Source organism: Ctenocephalides felis, unplaced genomic scaffold (assembly GCF_003426905.1).
Source record: "Ctenocephalides felis isolate EL2017-DRISC unplaced genomic scaffold, ASM342690v1 CF-g0.4_SCAFFOLD_01492, whole genome shotgun sequence".
NCBI lineage: Eukaryota > Metazoa > Arthropoda > Insecta > Siphonaptera > Pulicidae > Ctenocephalides > Ctenocephalides felis.
The window spans coordinates 58,081,129-58,099,253 of record NW_020537646.1 but is presented as its reverse complement, the minus strand read 5'-3'; the positions used below and the strand labels follow the sequence as shown (position 1 = coordinate 58,099,253).

Genomic DNA, 18,125 nt, shown 5'->3' with positions numbered 1-18,125 from the left:
CAATTTGCATTAATACATTTCCTTATGATATCATTGTCTCTTCTGTATATTGTCCACCACGTCACAGGATGAAAACAGATGATTATGAAACATTCTTTGATACATTAGGACACAGATTTGTAGTGGGTCGTGATTTTAATAGCAAAAATACATTATGGGGCTCTAGACTTACCACTCCTAAAGGTAAGCAGTTGGCACAATTACTTTTAAACAAAAATTATTAATTCTTATCAACTGGAAAACCTACTTATTGACCTACGGATAGAAACAAACACCCTGACCTTCTAGATTTTTATATAATAAATGGAATTTCTGATTCATACACAAACATAGAAGATAATTCAGATTTATCATCAGACCTATTATAGCAACAATTAGCACCATAGTAATAAGAGTGAAAAAAATTAATGGTCTTTTTAATAGTGAAACAAACTGGAACTCTTTTAGAGAAGAAATCGATGCTAAATTAGACCTTAAAGTCAGATTGAAATCTGAAGCAGATATAGAGAATAACTTAAATTTTTATATAAATACTCTGATAAAATCTACAAAATACAACTCCACATATAACATATAGCAATACAACGTCTAATATACCAATGGAAATTAAAATATTAATAAGGAAAAAAAGACGAGCAAGGAAAATATGGCAAAGATCACGTAATCCTAGGGATAAAACTGTATTCAACAATTTATCGAATGAACTAAAACAAAAGTTGAAAGTCATGCGGAACAACAGTGTAGCGGAATACATTACTTATCTTAATAGATACGATTATTCGATATGGAAACCTATAAAATCTTTGAAGAAACCAATCCATTTCAACGCCCCAATAAGAATGGAATCACCATCATTAGGCGAATGGGCCAAAAGTGACCAAGAAAAGGCAAATTTGTTTGCAATTTATTTATCAGATGTGTTCACTACAAATAATGACGTTATTGACAACGACGTAAGAATTGCTCTAAAAGCAATTCATGATGATTCTACAATTATAAAAAAGTAACACGAAAAGAAATAAAAGAGTTTATTAGACTTATAAACAATAAGAAGAGTGCAGGAATAGATAAAGCAATTGTTCTGCTGACATATATTTATAATGCAATATTTAGGTAGGGATATTGGCCCAAATGTTTTAAAATTTCAGAGGTTATACCCTAGTAGAAATGTATCGTGGCCAGAGGGGTAAAATATCGTGGCGCAATATTCGAATCTTGTCTTTAGATGGACCGGACAATATTTGTTTTCAAAATTATGGAAAATTTGGAAAACTCACCGCAAAAATGTTTTATATGGTTTATTACAAATAATAAACCTGTTTCCTATCTGATTTACGCCTCTAATTTTATATTTACACAAATTATACATAATTTTTAAATGTGGGCGAAATCCAAGTTTTTTGTGGCCGACCAAGATTTGTTTCTTCAGTATTATCGAACTTGGGAAATACATGGTATTTATAAGGGTCACGAAAAAATTAACTTTAAATAATTAATTAGCACCAAAATCATGATTAAAGCTTTTATAAAGTCATATGCTCGATCGCAATTAATAGTTTGATACATTTTTCTTATAAATTCGATATAAATTTTAAATGTGGGGGTTATGCATTTTTTTCTGGGCAACCACTATTCGTTTCTTCCGTATTATCGAACTTGGGAAATATGTGGTCTTTATAAGGGTTACAAAAAAATAACTTTAGGTAATTAATTAGCACCAAAATCATGATTAAATCTTTTAAAAAGTCATATGCTCGATCGCCATTAATAGTTTGATACATTTTTCTCATAAATTCAATATTAATTTTAAATGTGGGGGTTATGCATTTTTTTCTGGGCAACCACGATTCGTTTCTTCCATATTATCAAACTTGGGAAATATGTGGTCTTTATAAGGGTTACGAAAAAAAAATTAACTTTACATAATTAATTAGCACCAAAAACACAATTAAAGCTTTTAAAAGGTCATATGCTCGATCGTAATTAATAGTTTGATACATTTTTTTTACATTAATGCCTTTAAAGTATCAATATTAAAACCAATATGGACTCCATATAAATCCAATATTGATAAACAATATTAAAATCCCATTCAAAACTAATATAAGCTCAATATTGAAAACCAATATAAGATTAATCTAAATAAACAATATTTACCCCAAATTCAAAATTATTATTTTAACCCACATTTAAAAATATTATTTAATTCATATAAAAACAGAATTTAACTCATTGATAATATCTTAGCTAATACATAGCTAATCATTGATCAGCTCGATTGTAATTAACAGTTTGATATAAATTTTATATGAATTCAATATAAATTGTAAATATTATATTCACATTTATTTTTTCTTTATTATCGAACTTGGGAACTAAGTAACATTTACATTGGTCAAGAAAATAGTCAATTTTAAATCATTAATTAGTGCCAAAAACATCAACGGTGACTCTTAAAAAACATATTTTTGATCAGAATTAATTAATTAATAGCTAAATTAATTAAATCCAATATTAAACGTGAAGATATGCAAAAAATTTCATTTTCGATTTTCCTCTCATTACTATAACTACCCTACGGTAAGTTAAAAGAGCAATAAATAATTTAACTATATTGTATTTATTTATTAACTATATTATTTAACGATATTGTAAGTATGCCATCATTCAGTAAACAAAATAAAAACAAAATTATACAAGATTATAATAGTGCAAAAGTATCAGAATATATATATTAAATTTAAATAATGTGAGTAACAGAAAACAAAATGTTTGATGAAAAAAATCAAAACTTCGAATAAAATAAAAGTTAAATAATAAAATTTTGTGGTTAGTCACTTGACTTGCTTAAATTTATTTTACCTTGGTTTGGTATGTATTAATATTCTTAAATCGGTTATATCTACTAGTAATATATCGATTTATATTTATAAATTTAGACGTTTTATATTTATTCACAAAATAAAAATTTCTGAAATTGAATCATATACATGTATGTATGACCATACCATATATATGTACGAACATCTGTTTTTGAGAAACTTCTCAAGAGTGTCTTTTCTTTCTTTCAAATAACCGATATTTCTATAAGAGTATCTCGCTTCGTGTAGGATGCGTGTCCTTCGTCCTACGACGAAATATTCTACCTGACTGTGTCAGTTGTGGCCGAAATTATTTTATACGTATTTTATGAACTAATATTATGTCATTGCATTTCTTAATAGCAATTATTATTTATATTACTATACTAGTTTATTATTTATATTAATGTTATTTAAGAGTAAAAGTTTAATTAAAAAATTAACTTAAAGGCAAAAGAAGATTTTTTTAAATTTATTATTGTGTACATAGAAAAGAGTGTGATTATAAAAAATGTTTGTTGGTTAGTTTTTGAAGAAGGAGAGAATCCATAAGCCCAAATCGTAGAATAAAATAAGTGAAATATTAATTTTGTTTTGTGAAAATAAAATTTATTTTATATAATTCAGAAAAAAAAATCAATAATAAATCTAGATATTTAAAATTTTATAAATATAAACATATTTGATTTAATAATAATTAATTGCGTTTTTATTAATTTTGTTTTGAATATTTTCTAACTAACGTTTCACAGATTATGTAATTTACTGACTATCTCATATTGAAATGAATGAAAAAAGAGTTATATATAAACTTTAATGACTACTACACTGAATAAACTAATAACGACAAATTAATGAGCGTATACTTCCTAACATAAAATGCAGAAACATAAAAACCTGTTAGAACCGCCCTTTGATTAACAATGCTACACCTACACCATCAAACAAAGCACAAGCCAAGCAGAGTTTCGCATTTTTCAGTAGAATGAAATTTGTTACGCAGTGCGTTTACCAATTCTTGTTGAATTTCGAATTTATTATAATATTAAAAAATATTCATAATATATAGTAAGTCTTAGTAGTTTTGAGTGAATATTTAGTGAATAATAAAATGATCTATGATATCAAATAATCATTTGCTAAAAACATATTTTGTGGACAGTTTAAAATAATTAAAATCAAGCGGTTAATTAACATAATTTTGAGTCTTATGTTTAAAGTACGTAAGTATATTTATCACTTATATTATATAAATCAACATTCATATTTAGTAAACAATGATGTATTTTATATATTCTAGATTGACTAAATTGAAATGGACGTAAAATCAGCTGTAATATAAAAACTATCACATAGCAAAAATGGATTTGATAAAAGGTAATAAAAATATTAACAAACTTTTTAAATGAAGACTTTTCAATAATTTATTATCGCTTTTGAATATTTGATATTCGTATTTCCAACAATAGTTTTTTGTTTTAATTTAAAACTATAATTGTACGGTTTTAAATTAATGTTAAAATTTTCTATTCACAGTATTTTTAATTATTTCAGATTTGACTGTGATCGAGTTCTAGAAAATATGAGTTTTAGATAAACTACAATTAATAAAAATGCAGCCAAATAATGCCTGAAATGTTTTTCTTGCTAAAAGCTAAGTAATTGAATTTATTAGTTTATAAAATCAATATATTTCAGAAATATTGCTATAAAATATTAATATATTTTATCTTATTTCAGGTGTAATCATGATTGAATTCAAGAAAATGTTAAAACATGTATGAAAATAAAAAAGACATCGAAATAATAATTAAGTCTGCAAATTGTTTGAATTAGGATTAACAAGAATTATGATTTACCATTAAAATCCTCTAAATTATTATAATGACTGAAAATATTTTGATTGTTGTATATCTTATCATAAAATAATGTGTAAATTCTTAATAAAGGTATCAAGATTCAATACATAAACTATTTAGAAATGTATCTATTCATTTAGAATAAATAAACTTTTGTTATCAATGAGTTAAATACTGTTTTTCTATATGAATTGAATAATATTTTTTGATGTGGGTTAATTAATAATTTTGAATTTGGGGTAAATATTGTTCATTTATATTGAGCTTTTATTGGTTTTTTATGTAGGGTAAATATTGTTTATTTATATTAATCTTATATTGGTTTTCAATATTGAGCTTATATTGGTTTTGAATGGGATTTTAATATTGTTTATCAATATTGGTTTTATATTGAGCCTATATTGGTCTCAATATTGGCTTTATATGGGAAAATGTTAACAGAATAATATTATAGCAATATTGGTAAACAATATAGAGCCTATATAAAGTACAATATTGCGCCACGATTCGTTTCTACTAGGGTAATGATTTTAAAACCAGGAAAACCAGCTTCAAATGTCACATCTTACAGACCAATCAGTTTACTGCCAATTCTATCAAAATTGTTGGAAAAACTAATATTAGTAAGAATAAAAGAGTATTTAAATATAAAACCTGATCATCAATTCGGGTTTAGAACCCAGCTCTCCACAATACAACAATGTCATAGGATAGTAAATAGCATCGAAAAGGCAATAGAAAGAAAGGAATATTGTTCAGCAATCTTTATCGATATCAAACAGGCATTTGGTAAAGTATGGCACGAGGGCCTACTCACCAAGACAAAAAATTTTTTGCCGCACAAGATATTTTTACTATTGAAAAGTTACTTAACAAACAGATTATTCAGAACTAGAGTTGGAACAGAAACATCAGAATTATGTAACATCAAGTCGGGGATTCCACAAGGGAGTGTTTTAGGGCCACTTTTATACCTCATATATACACACGACATTCCAACTGCAGCAATGTCATAATTGGAACTTTTGCCGATGATACAGTTGTCATGGGAACTCATACAAATGCATCCGTCGCAACGTCAAAAGTTCAACAATATGTCTCCGAATTTGAAAAGTGGCTCAATAAGTGGAAGATTAAAATAAATGAAACAAAATCTAGCCATATAACCTTCACAACAAGAACACTGGACTGCTCAAGCGTAAAAATAAACAACATAGAAATACCGAAATATGAGAGTGTAAAATACCTTGGGATTCATCTCGATAGAAAGTTAAGCTGGTCAACGCACATAAAAATGAAAAGGAAATAGATAGAGAAGAAGTTCAAAGAGTTGTATTGGCTAATTGGCAGGAGTTCAAATATGTGCTATGAAAATAAACTCCTTATATATAAAATAATTATTATCCCAATCTGGACATACGGTATTGAGCTATGGGCGTGCGCAAGCAATTCAAATATAAAAAAAATACAAGCAGCGCAATCGAAAATTTTAAGATGCATTGTGAACGCACCCTGGTATGTTACAAATGACACCCTACATAAAGACTTGAAAATAAAAACTATTAATGAGATGATAAAAGAAAGGAGCAAAAAATACAACGAAAAACTACCAGGTCACCCAAACATCTATTTAAAAGAGTTAAGCGAGGAATATCCCACACGCAGATTGAAAAAAAATGGCCATACGACCTTAAATAAATGTCAAAAATAAAAAAATAAAAGAGAAATATCTCATAGGAGATAATCTCTTATATGCATTAACACCAACATCACATTGTCTTAAAAAATGTATTTTATTTTGATTGACAATAAAAGTATGCAAAAAAAAAATTGTGGCACATTTTCCCCCTTATCTTCGAAACGGCTAAACCAGCTTATGCCAAAAACTAATCAGCACGTCTCCTTATCATTATAAATCGAATGTCTTTTGAACTAGTCAAATCGGTTGACCGGTGTTCCCAAAATCGTCGACGAAAACTTGTATCCGCACACACACACATACAAGCACACACATACAAAAAACTAAATTTTCTTACGTCTGATATTAGATATTTTGTCGTTAAATATTATGATAGTTCTATCAGTTCTAATAAGTCACTTATAAGTTTAATAAGTTAGTAAACTGAGTGAACCTCACCTCTGAGTGCTGGTAAAATTTTTGTTAAAATGTTCTCCATTAGAGGGGACATAGTGCCAAGCAGTGTAACTGTTGATACAATCTGTACATCTGATAACTTGAACATAGCGCTACGCCCAGGTTCATCAAATGTAGCCCAAAACCTGCTAACAAGCTCATGCAACGTTGTAAATAGAAAAGTAGAACCCATGGCTAAACTGTCAGAATTAATTTCAGACCGTCATTTTACAACGAAATGAGTCATTGAAGAGCCTTGACAAATTGATAAATGAACTGCATAAGATCGTCAGATCAAAGTCAAATAAATATAAAGAAGTGAAGACAAAAACAGGTATCATAGTGGATGTAATAAAAAGATTTATGGATTTAGACAACCAATGGATAGAGGAATAATGATAAATGAAGTCCGTAGTGGTGAAACAGACCCAGTAGAAGAAAGTGAACGGCAGGGCACAAGCGAGGCCTCAAGAAACCGAAACTAACAAAATATAAGAAACAATCAGCATAATGAGAAAAATGGTTTGCCAAGACGCCAGTCGATCATGGAAATACGAAACGAAGAGCAAATCGAGCTAAATGACTTGGATAAAGTTCAGCCGAGAATACAAAAAAAACGAAAGCAAGGGTACATCTGTCAGAACAGGACTCTAATCACAAAATGATAAAAATTAATAGAATATTTCCCAAACCAAATGCCTTATTGATTCGGCCTACCAAAAAAGTTAATTATTCCGAAAACTTACGTCGTATCAAACAAGATGTCCCTTATGACCAGGTAAATACGACAGTAGACGAATTAAATAAAACCAGAAATGGAAACATGTTGATAACCATATCCAAGAAAAGCGCGGACAAAGGCCAATCTATAAGGGGCACCAAGAAATTATAGAAACTAGTGGGGTGCATCGTGCCTTAAAATCTTGGCACGGAACCCAGAAAAACTTTTTTATAACAGTTTGAAATAATATCTCATAAATCAAACACATTTCTACAATCATTTACCGACCTGTTTTCTTATTTTACGACTAAAATAAATATATCAAGAACTATTGTACTATACCGGAATTGTGTACACTTATCCTATACAAAATATATGAGTTTCTTTGCAGATGTATGTGTCCTGCACACAATTATTTTATTTTTGTTTTTATACACATTTGTTTTGATATACGTTAATTATTGCGCCTAATTCCATTTGTTTTCAAAACCTACGCTCAAATATCTCTTTCACATTCACAATCCACCCTTCGTGGCGAATCGGTATCATATATTCTTTATTCTTTTCCTTAACATGGTTGTTGCGAAGTATTTGTTAATTGCGTTTTTAGTTGTGTGTAATAATTTGCGTTTTAAGGTTTTTATATTTTACTAGCTGACTCGGCAAACGTTGTTTTGCTAAGTAAAGTACTTCTAAACAATTTTTAGAAAATAAAAAAAAAAGAATACTTTATTTTAGGAGTGTAAGGATGTGTTGTTTGAATGGTACAGACAATGAGGTATTATAAACACAATAAACCCCAAAGTCTACATGTATAATAATGAATTATATAATTCATAATAATAATAGTCGTTTGTCCACAATCAAACTGGAAGTTTTATACACTTTCTATAAAAATATGGTATAATTCAATCCAAGTCTTTTTTAGTCTTTAGCCATGGCCTATGTTCAGTTGGTCATTTTTCCCCACACAGATGTAAGTTATTAAAGTGGTTATATAAAGAAAACTGTTGAATCTCACTCAAAGTTAACATTACATTTAATAAAACAATTAAATAGTGTATAGTTAAAATTTATATTAAGGTCTCGTGAACTAAATCACTAAATATTCTCACATTACATTTTTTCTTATTGTTAATTGTAACATATAAAATGTTTTTTAGTTTGTGTAATTTTTCAACACTAGTTCTGCCTTAATTTATAATGATTTTATTGTTTAATTTCTGATAAATTTTTATATTATTTCTTATGTAATTTTTTGTAGTTTTGACCACTGAGAAAAAGTCAAATTAGAAGTCGAAACGTATGAATCTATTTTAAAATCTACTTATAAAAAGTTTGTAGCTTAAATAGTAAGTAATCAACAAGAATCAAATTGAGACTAGAATCTTAAGAATCTACTAAATAATTAAAATTAGGTTTCTACGGACCTCTTAAATAAAAAAAAATTGTAGCATAGTTATACAACTGTTTATGATAACAACCTAGAAACCCGAGCTCAATTACCTCAAGAAAATCAAACTTGCACCCTTCAGAAGGTTCAATATCAAAATAATCGCGAAAATCTAGTCTCAGCAAGTGGCCTGGAGGCGCTGCAAATACAAAATATTATTAATTACATGGCAAAAAATTCAAAAGTATTAATCTTTATTCCTACTAAAAAATAAGTTCTGAGTAATAACCAGATGTTATCTATGGTTCCTTGAAACGACAAAAGCCAATTATATAGAGTGATAATATTAAAAACATATTTCATCGCAGTCACATAAAAATGTATATCAAGTATATGTTTATTATTACAAAAAAAATGAAATAGATAAAATTAAAATTATAATAGTTTATTAATTCTACAGCATATCACGAATCAAATGAAGTTTTAACAAAATATTTTAGCATCAGCATAATTCTCTATAAAGCTGAGTATGCTTGGAAAAAACAACCATTAAACGAGGTATCATTAGTCAAAAATTATGACAAAAGTGCATAATCTATGTAATTTAATAATCTAGTCAATATTGCATGATTATTGACTATTTAATTTATATTGGTTGAAAAAATATTTTAAATTAATACATTTTTAACTGCACTTCAACACAATTTGTTGATTTTAATCTTTAATTAAATTTATATAAAACACTAACAAATAAGATATAAAGACAAAATACAATATATTGCAATGATGTCGACAACATTGATCATCCTACGTAGAAATGAATCTCAGTAGCATCTTGAACCAATATCAATATGTGTATATTATTCAGATGATTTTTGGATATGGAATCATCAACAATTATATGACTTATTATACTTTAAACAGTTATAATACATAGTTATAACATATAATAAGGAAGAGTCAAATGTTTTTAATAAATTATTTATACTTATTCTCAAAAAAATATTTTTGGTAGCAGTGTGAATATTTGTATACTGGTTAAAAGTGCGATAAAAGTAATTTTATAACTGAATGATCATACTAAATCAATCACTACTGAGGGTGCCAACGAGCAATAAGTATTGAAAAAAAAGCTGGGCAGAACAATATTGAATCGTGATCAGTTACCTAATTGACACTAAACATTAATCTGATATAATGATAAAATAGATTTGGTTTTACATTAAGATAAATAAACTGGAGACTATAAACGAATACTATACAATTTGCCAAAGACTTAGCCTCAATTATATTTTATAAACTTATAACATTATATTGTTCTTATATTGTTATATTATATAATTAATTGCTTGATATATAATATAACAAATGTATAAGGTTGTTCGGAAAGTTATTTCGTTTTTTTTTTCACAGGGGATTCAATTGTGTCTTTTTGAACCTAACATCACACTTCAGCACGGTGTACACGACGCCAGATTACCTGTAGTGCAGTAAACGGAGCGTTTTAGGTCTGAATTTTTTTACTGTGCTCCGAATTGAATGAAATTTTGGAATTAGGTTCATCTTACCCTCAAGTTCAAAAGTGAGAACAATTCTTGTTGCGCCATCACCCCGCGGGGGGATGACACCCCCTCTCAATTGTGTAATTACATTTTTTTCGAAATAACGTCGGAAATCGACAGAAGGACTAATTATAAGAAAAAAATGTTTTCTATAGTTTTCAAAAAAAACTAGTACTTTTCAAGTTACTGGTCACTAAAGATTCATATATTTTTGGCGTTTTTCTTCGTTATTCTGCACATATCTTCTACAATATACATTGTAACGAAAACCATGTAATGAACAAAATAATGTCAATAAAAATCTTAATAAATCGGTATTATATAAAGTGTTCTAGGAAAAATATTAAGCAAGATTTGAAAGAGCAAAGTCCTTTTTTACTTCGTTCAAGATTTAATTGTATTTAAAGCCATCTAGTGTCGAGGTTTTACATTTTATGCATTTCAGTGAAATTGGGTTTTTATAGTGCTCAACATAAGCTTTAAAATGAGTGCTGTTACAAGTTTTTTGCGTGTAAAGTGAGTGAGCTATCATGCAAATAAGAAGCATATACCAAGTTTTTTTCTTTTAAATTATATGGTTTAATGAGCGCCATTTCCACCAGAATTAAAGTAATTCACATTGCATTTAGAATTCACTTCATTATAGACATCTTGATGGATTCTAACAGATTCACTACTTTAGTACAAACTATTTTCAGAAAACTCACGATTTTATAAAATCTTTTTTTTCCAATTTTTTTAAAAATCAAAATTATTTTCATTATATCTCAAAAAGAATAAAAGATACGTATAAAAGCATATAGATAAAAATCAAAGGGATTTTTCTGGCTTATTATTGTTTTTTATCATATTTCTTTCACACAAAAATTGACAGAGTTATGAATGTTTAAAGACTGCGCGGTCGCGCAAACTGAAAAAAAAAACATTTTATAAAATCGTGAGTTTTCTGAAAATAGTTTGTACTAAAGTAGTGAATCTGCGAGAATCCATCAAGATATCTATAATGAAGTGAATTCTAAATGGAATGTGACTTACTTTATATTTGCAAAAAAACGAAGAAAAACGCCAAAAATATATGAAAATTTAGTGGCCAGTAACTTGAAAAGTATTAGTTTTTTTGAAAAACTATAAAAGACATTTTTTTCTTATAATTAGTTCTTCTATCGATTTCCGACGTTATTTTGAAAAAATCTAATTACACAATTGAGAGGGGGTGTCATCCCCCCGAGGGACGATGGCGCAACACGAATTGTTTTCACTTTTGAACTTGAGGGTAAGATGAACCTAATTCCAAAATTTCATTCAATTCGGAGCACAGTAAAAAAATTCAGTGGTTATACCCTTTTTTCCTCTCCGTTTACTGCACTACTGATTAGTGCATGCCGGACTATGTCCTCGAAAATTCCTGCCCTATTTTACGAATAGAGCATGTCCTTTTCGGCGATGACTAAACTGTTTTGCGGCCGATACTTTTAGTGTCTAATAGAAAAGCTGTATTTTGTTAAGTAAATATCAATGTGTACTTGATTTACGTACTTCGACTTTGAAAGCGTTCAACTTTTATTTTGTGAATAGCTATTGTGTATATATAGCTATGTGAAATGATTAGATTTTAAGGAACGCAGTTCAGTATTTTAAAATATTAAAATTTTCAAAAAAATTCAAATCGTTTTGTTTCAAAAATTTCAAAATTAGCAAAAATACTGAAAACTTTGAAAAAAAAAATGATATTAGCGAAGAAATCTAAATTTTAATATTTTTTTAAATTTCAAAATTTTTATTATTTAAAAATACTAAATTTACATAAAACTTTTACTAAGCTTTTCATAATCCTTTCAATATTTTTATAACAATATTAACTATCGTCCAGTTTTGCTTCAGCTACGAAGCAGTGCACATCGTCCGTTATACCTGCGAATAATCCGGTTTTATACCTGCAGTATTTACGTACCCTGTACGGGTACGTGAATTCAATAATCAAACTACTGATAAGCCATTGTTATCAATAGAAGTGTCAAATAGTGCAAGTGAAAACAACAGTGTTTGAAGCATGACCCCGGCTGGGGTCAGCCATCATGAGTGCTCAAAAGTCGTTTATAAAGCGCTTGAAACCTTAAATAATGATAATGAAAGTGATTTCGACAGTATGGAGGAAAGCGACGAGTTTGTTGACGATCCTATTGTTAATCCTATTAACTATCAATCAAATACATCTAATGCCAATGTTGATTGGCAAGTTGTAAATCACAAGAAACGAGCAGCAACACCCACGGAGTCTTCAAGAAGACAAGCCAAGGTAGTGGTAACGAAAGACTACTGGCTTAAAGCTAGTACTCCAACCAGAAATTATTATGCAGTTTTAGAAAAAACATCTGATCAAAATTCACCATCTCAAAACAAACAAGTGCAAAATAAAACAGCGATCAAACCTCCACCGATTTTTGTTCACAAAGTGGGAAATATCAAGCCATTGATTGAACTGTTAGAAAGCGAAGTCAAGAAACAGTACACACTAAAAACTATAGGAACATCACAAGTGAAAATAAATCTTGAAAGTGCACAAACTTATAATATTATTCTAAACAAACTGAAAGAAAGAGGAACACAGATGCATTCCTATCAAGATAAGTCAAAACGGTCATTTAAAGTCGTGGTTAAAAACTTACACTTTAGCACCGACCTAGACATGGTAAAAAAAGAAATAGAAGAACTAGGGCATAAAGTCGTACACATCTCTTTCCTCAGAAGCAGATATACAAAATTCCCACTAAATATTCTCTCGGTAGAACTGGAGCAAAAAGAAAATAATAAAGATTTTTACAAAATTGAATTTTTATGCAAAACAAAAGTTGAAATTCAAGCCAAACGATATTCTCGCGAAATAGTCCAGTGCACACAATGTCAAAGGCTAGGACATACAAGAAATTTTTGCTACAGAACTCCCCGCTGCGTGAAATGCGCTCAGGAACACCCAACTAAAAAATGCTCATGGACAGACAAAATAAATAGCGGAGTAACATGTGTTCTCTGCAATGGAAATCATCCGGCTAACTACAAAGGCTGCAGGGTTTATAAAGAACAGCTCGAAAGAAAATATCCAGCTCCTCGGGAAAGGCAATTCACTTCCAATAGGCAATTTACCAGTAACACAACAGTACCTGGAGTTTCGTACTCAAGGATTGCTCGTGGAAATACACACCCAGCTGAAGAGACTACTGAAGAGTCTACTACAAACAAAACAAACAACAACAATAACGACCTATATGAACTCAAAACAATGATCAAAACACTGACCGAACAAATGAGCACAATGCTCAATATACTCACAACAATTTTAAACAGGAAGTTTTAATGGCAGGGATTTTAAGAATATGTTTATGGAACGCCAATGGTCTGTGTCAGCATACACAGGAGCTTAAATATTTTTTAATAAACAACAACATCGACATCATGCTTATATCTGAGTCTCATCTCACAGACAAAAAGGACTTTCGTATTACTAATTACCAAACGTATAGCACAAATCATCCGGATGGAACAGCGCATGGTGGATCAGCCATAATTATTAAAAACAAGATCAGACATACTGTTTTAGAATCATTTTCCACTAACTACATGCAAGCAACAAATATTGCTGTTGACATATTTCCGAAAACCATTATTTTTTCAGCAATATACTGCCCTCCTAGACCTACAATCTGTCAGCAACAGTTCTTGAACTTTTTTCAATCCATTGGTAATGTATTCATCGCTGGAGGAGATTATAATGCAAAAAACACATGCTGGGGATCGAGACTAACTACACCCAGAGGACGTGAGCTCCACAAAGCAATGAACCTGCTAAACCTAAATTCAATATCCACAGGCGAACCCACATATTGGCCCACTGACTTAAGCAAATTACCAGACTTGCTCGACTTTTTTATAACCAAAAATATCCAAGAAAGCTCTATAGAAGTTCGATCCTGCCTGGACCTAAATTCGGATCACTCACCAGTAATACTAACGTATTCTCAAAACTTCAATATTGTTGCTGACAGTCAATTACTAACCAATAAATACACAAACTGGATAACTTATAAAATTTTTATTGAAAATAACCTACACTGCAACATTCGCCTGAAAACTGAAGATGAAGTCAACAATGCCATCAATCAAGTAACAACTATTCTACAACAAGCAGCAACTATTTCGACACCCAGAGATGTTAATTGCAAGACTCTCAGCATTCCTTTGGAAATAAAAAAACAAATAGCCATCAAAAGAAGATTGCGTAAAATATGGCAAGTCACTAGGCATCCCGAAGATAAGAAAAGACTTAATAGAGCCTGCGAAAATTTAAAATCAACAATTAATGCTTATAAAAATGAATCTATTAGGACTTACCTAAACAACCTATCTTCAACTCAAGATACGAATTATTCGCTGTGGAAAGCATGCAAACGACTCAAGAAACCAGTTATGGCTGTACCACCGATCAGAAACCCTGATCAGTCATGGGCAAGATCACACAAAGAAAAAGCCGTACTATTTGCTGACTATTTACAAGAAACTTTTAACCCGGCACCTCCTCAATGCAGTCGTAGCGAAGAAGACTTCATAAATGATTATCTCCACCAGGATATAAGAACTACTAACAGTGTTAACAGAACCACCTTTTCAGAAATTTCCGGTTTAATCAAATCATCCAAATCAGGAAAATCCCCAGGACATGACAAAATAACAATAAGAATGCTAAAAGAAGCACCCAAGAAGTTGATAAGATATTTAGTTATAACCTTCAATGCAATAATTAGACTTCGTTGCTTTCCAGAAGCATGGAAAACTGCTAAAATAATTTTAATTCCTAAACCTGGTAAAGACCATCATTTAGTTTCATCATATAGACCAATAAGTCTACTTTCTTGTGTATCAAAAATCTTTGAGAAACTTATTTTAAAACGAATAAACTCTGAAATACATAACAAAAACTTAATACCTAACTATCAATTTGGCTTCCGACAACAGCATTCAACAATCCAACAAATCCACAGAGTAGTTAATACAGTCAATGAAGCTCTTCACTCAAAAAATTATTGCTCTGCAGTTTTTCTAGACCTTACGAAAGCTTTTGATAAAGTGTGGCATAAAGGACTCTTATACAAACTTAAAAAATGTCTGCCCTATAACTTATATATCTTACTTAACTCTTATTTACAAAACAGAAAATTTTACGTCTACATAAATGGTGTTCAGTCAGAAGTGAGAAATATTAGAGCCGGAGTTCCTCAAGGAAGTGTTCTGGGACCAACATTATTTCTTCTATACACAGCCGATTTTCCTGTTAATTGTAATACCAATATAGCCATGTTTGCAGATGACACGTGCGTTATCGCTCAGCATCAGAATCCCGAAATGGCATCATTACTTCTTCAAGTTCATCTGGACAAAATGGAACAATGGTTTAAGCTGTGGAGAATCGAAGTCAACAATTCCAAGTCGGTACATGTTACCTTTACCCTTCGCAAAGACACATGTCCTCCAGTTAGAATCTTCAACCACACAATTCCTGCAAAAGAGACAGTCAAATACCTGGGGATGATTCTAGACAAGAAATTAAACTGGAAAGAGCACATAGCCGCTAAACGGGCACACATGGAACACATAAGAAGAACCTTACACTGGTTGTTGGGTAGGCAATCAGAACTATCAGCCTACAACAAGATTTTGTTGTACAAAACCATCATAAAACCAGTTTGGACATACGGAGTTCAACTATGGGGATCCGCCAAAAAAAGTAACATTCAAATCATACAAAGGTTCCAGAACAAACTCTTAAGACAAGCAGTGGGAGCTCCCAGATATGTCCCCAACTGGATGATACATCAAGACACTTGCACAGCCACAGTCACAGAAGAAATTAAAAACTATTCAATGAGACACAAACAAAATATTGACAATCACAGCAACGAACTTGCAGCCAAATTATACGACACAACTTTCGATTACAGACTGAAGAGAACAAAACTTATTCAGTTAGCACAATAAGGTTTTTAAGTTATCGTTTAGAAATAATGTAGACCTACTCCTATGTTTAAACTAGATTAGTTTAGATTAGAAGATTATTATTATTATTATTATTATTATTATTTTTTTTTTTTGTTTGTTTCGTTTTGTTTTATCTAATATGTATAGTTTAATTTGTTTAGTTTTTAAGACTACCTAGATCAAATCTACCTTAGTTTAACAACAATAATATTAGGACCACCACTGGGCGGCCTGATATGCCCTTTCTATTTATAATAATCATAAAAATTACTAGATGTCATATTTATAGACAGTTGTAATTACTTAATGAAATAATATAAAAAAAAAAAAATATTAACTATCGGATAAAGATACTGAATTTAAAAATCAATAATTGTTATGTTAATCTGCAGTGTTTTATTATCTTTTTATTATCATTATTTAATGTTATGGATTAAATCATGTTATGGATTCATCCTATTTTTTTCAAGTTTTTTTCTATTTACTTTATTTATCAGTTATGTACAAAAATTTACCTCCAAATTATAAATTAATTCTAAATTATTATAACTAAAATAACTAGTTGGTATTGGTATTTAGCCTTGAGGCAAGTTACATGAACTTCCAGATATGTGTTAATAATCGACGTAATCAATAATAAACAAATTAATTTATGATTGATTAGAAGTAATCCGAGATGATTTATTACACATAATTGAAAACGAACAAACACGTTAACTCGGATCAATAATTTTTATAATTGAACCAATTTTCATAGGACGTTAATGGTTTAGTATGTTCATTAAGACCAAGTAATCTATCATTATACCAAGTAAATCCTCTAATTTTAATTTTAACAAACGTCAACAAAACTACTCATTTTCTCAAACTCTGATGAATTTTTTAAATTAAATTACTTGTCGTAAGGCCGCAATATTTCAGTTAGTTCTATAAGACCATGATATACATCGCCGAAGAAAGTTTCATAAAAATCGGCTAAATTTTGTTTTCAACAGTTAATTACAAGAAAACGGCTCGGTAGATTTTCATCTAAAACTAGCCAGTATTATTCCCAACTAATAGCTTTCGAACAGTTTTTGATTTTTTAAAATCGATTCGGTAGAATGAGCTTAAATGTGGACGAAAAGTTTTAAAAAAAAAGTAAATTTCTGTCAAAAATTTATAGTTTCTCAAAAATCTAATTTTTTCAGAGTATTTTTTTTTTTCAAAAATGTTAATCTTTTTAAAAAAAAAAATTTTTGGTACGGGAAGTTCCAGCAATTTTCCTCAAGGCACGATGCCATGCGCCCCACTAGTTTAAATATTTGATCGAATTCTTCAATAATTTGCTTAGTATTATTTAAAGTTTCATTTTTTGTAATATTCAAAGTTTTAATATTTTTATTTTCTTCATTTCGTTTTTCTTAGACTGTTCAGAAATATGTAAGGTTTTAGATCTTATTTTGATACCTTCGTTTCTAATGTCATATTGTTTCCTGGTAGTAGCTTTATTTTCTTTAATTATGTCCCACATTCCATCGATGTTATTATGGTTTATTACCGCTTCTTTCAATATTGCTTCAAAATAA

General features: G+C 29.8%; 1 protein-coding gene across 1 annotated transcript in view; it reads right to left on the bottom strand.

Moving 5' to 3' along the window:
* LOC113371666 (neuropilin and tolloid-like protein 2) overlaps positions 1-18,125 on the bottom strand; it is a 658,950-nt gene that overhangs the window by 538,885 nt on the left and 101,940 nt on the right. The window contains exon 4 of the mRNA XM_026612314.1: positions 9,082-9,167. Coding sequence (XP_026468099.1) covers positions 9,082-9,167 — 86 coding nt within the window. The remainder of the gene's footprint in view (positions 1-9,081; positions 9,168-18,125) is intronic.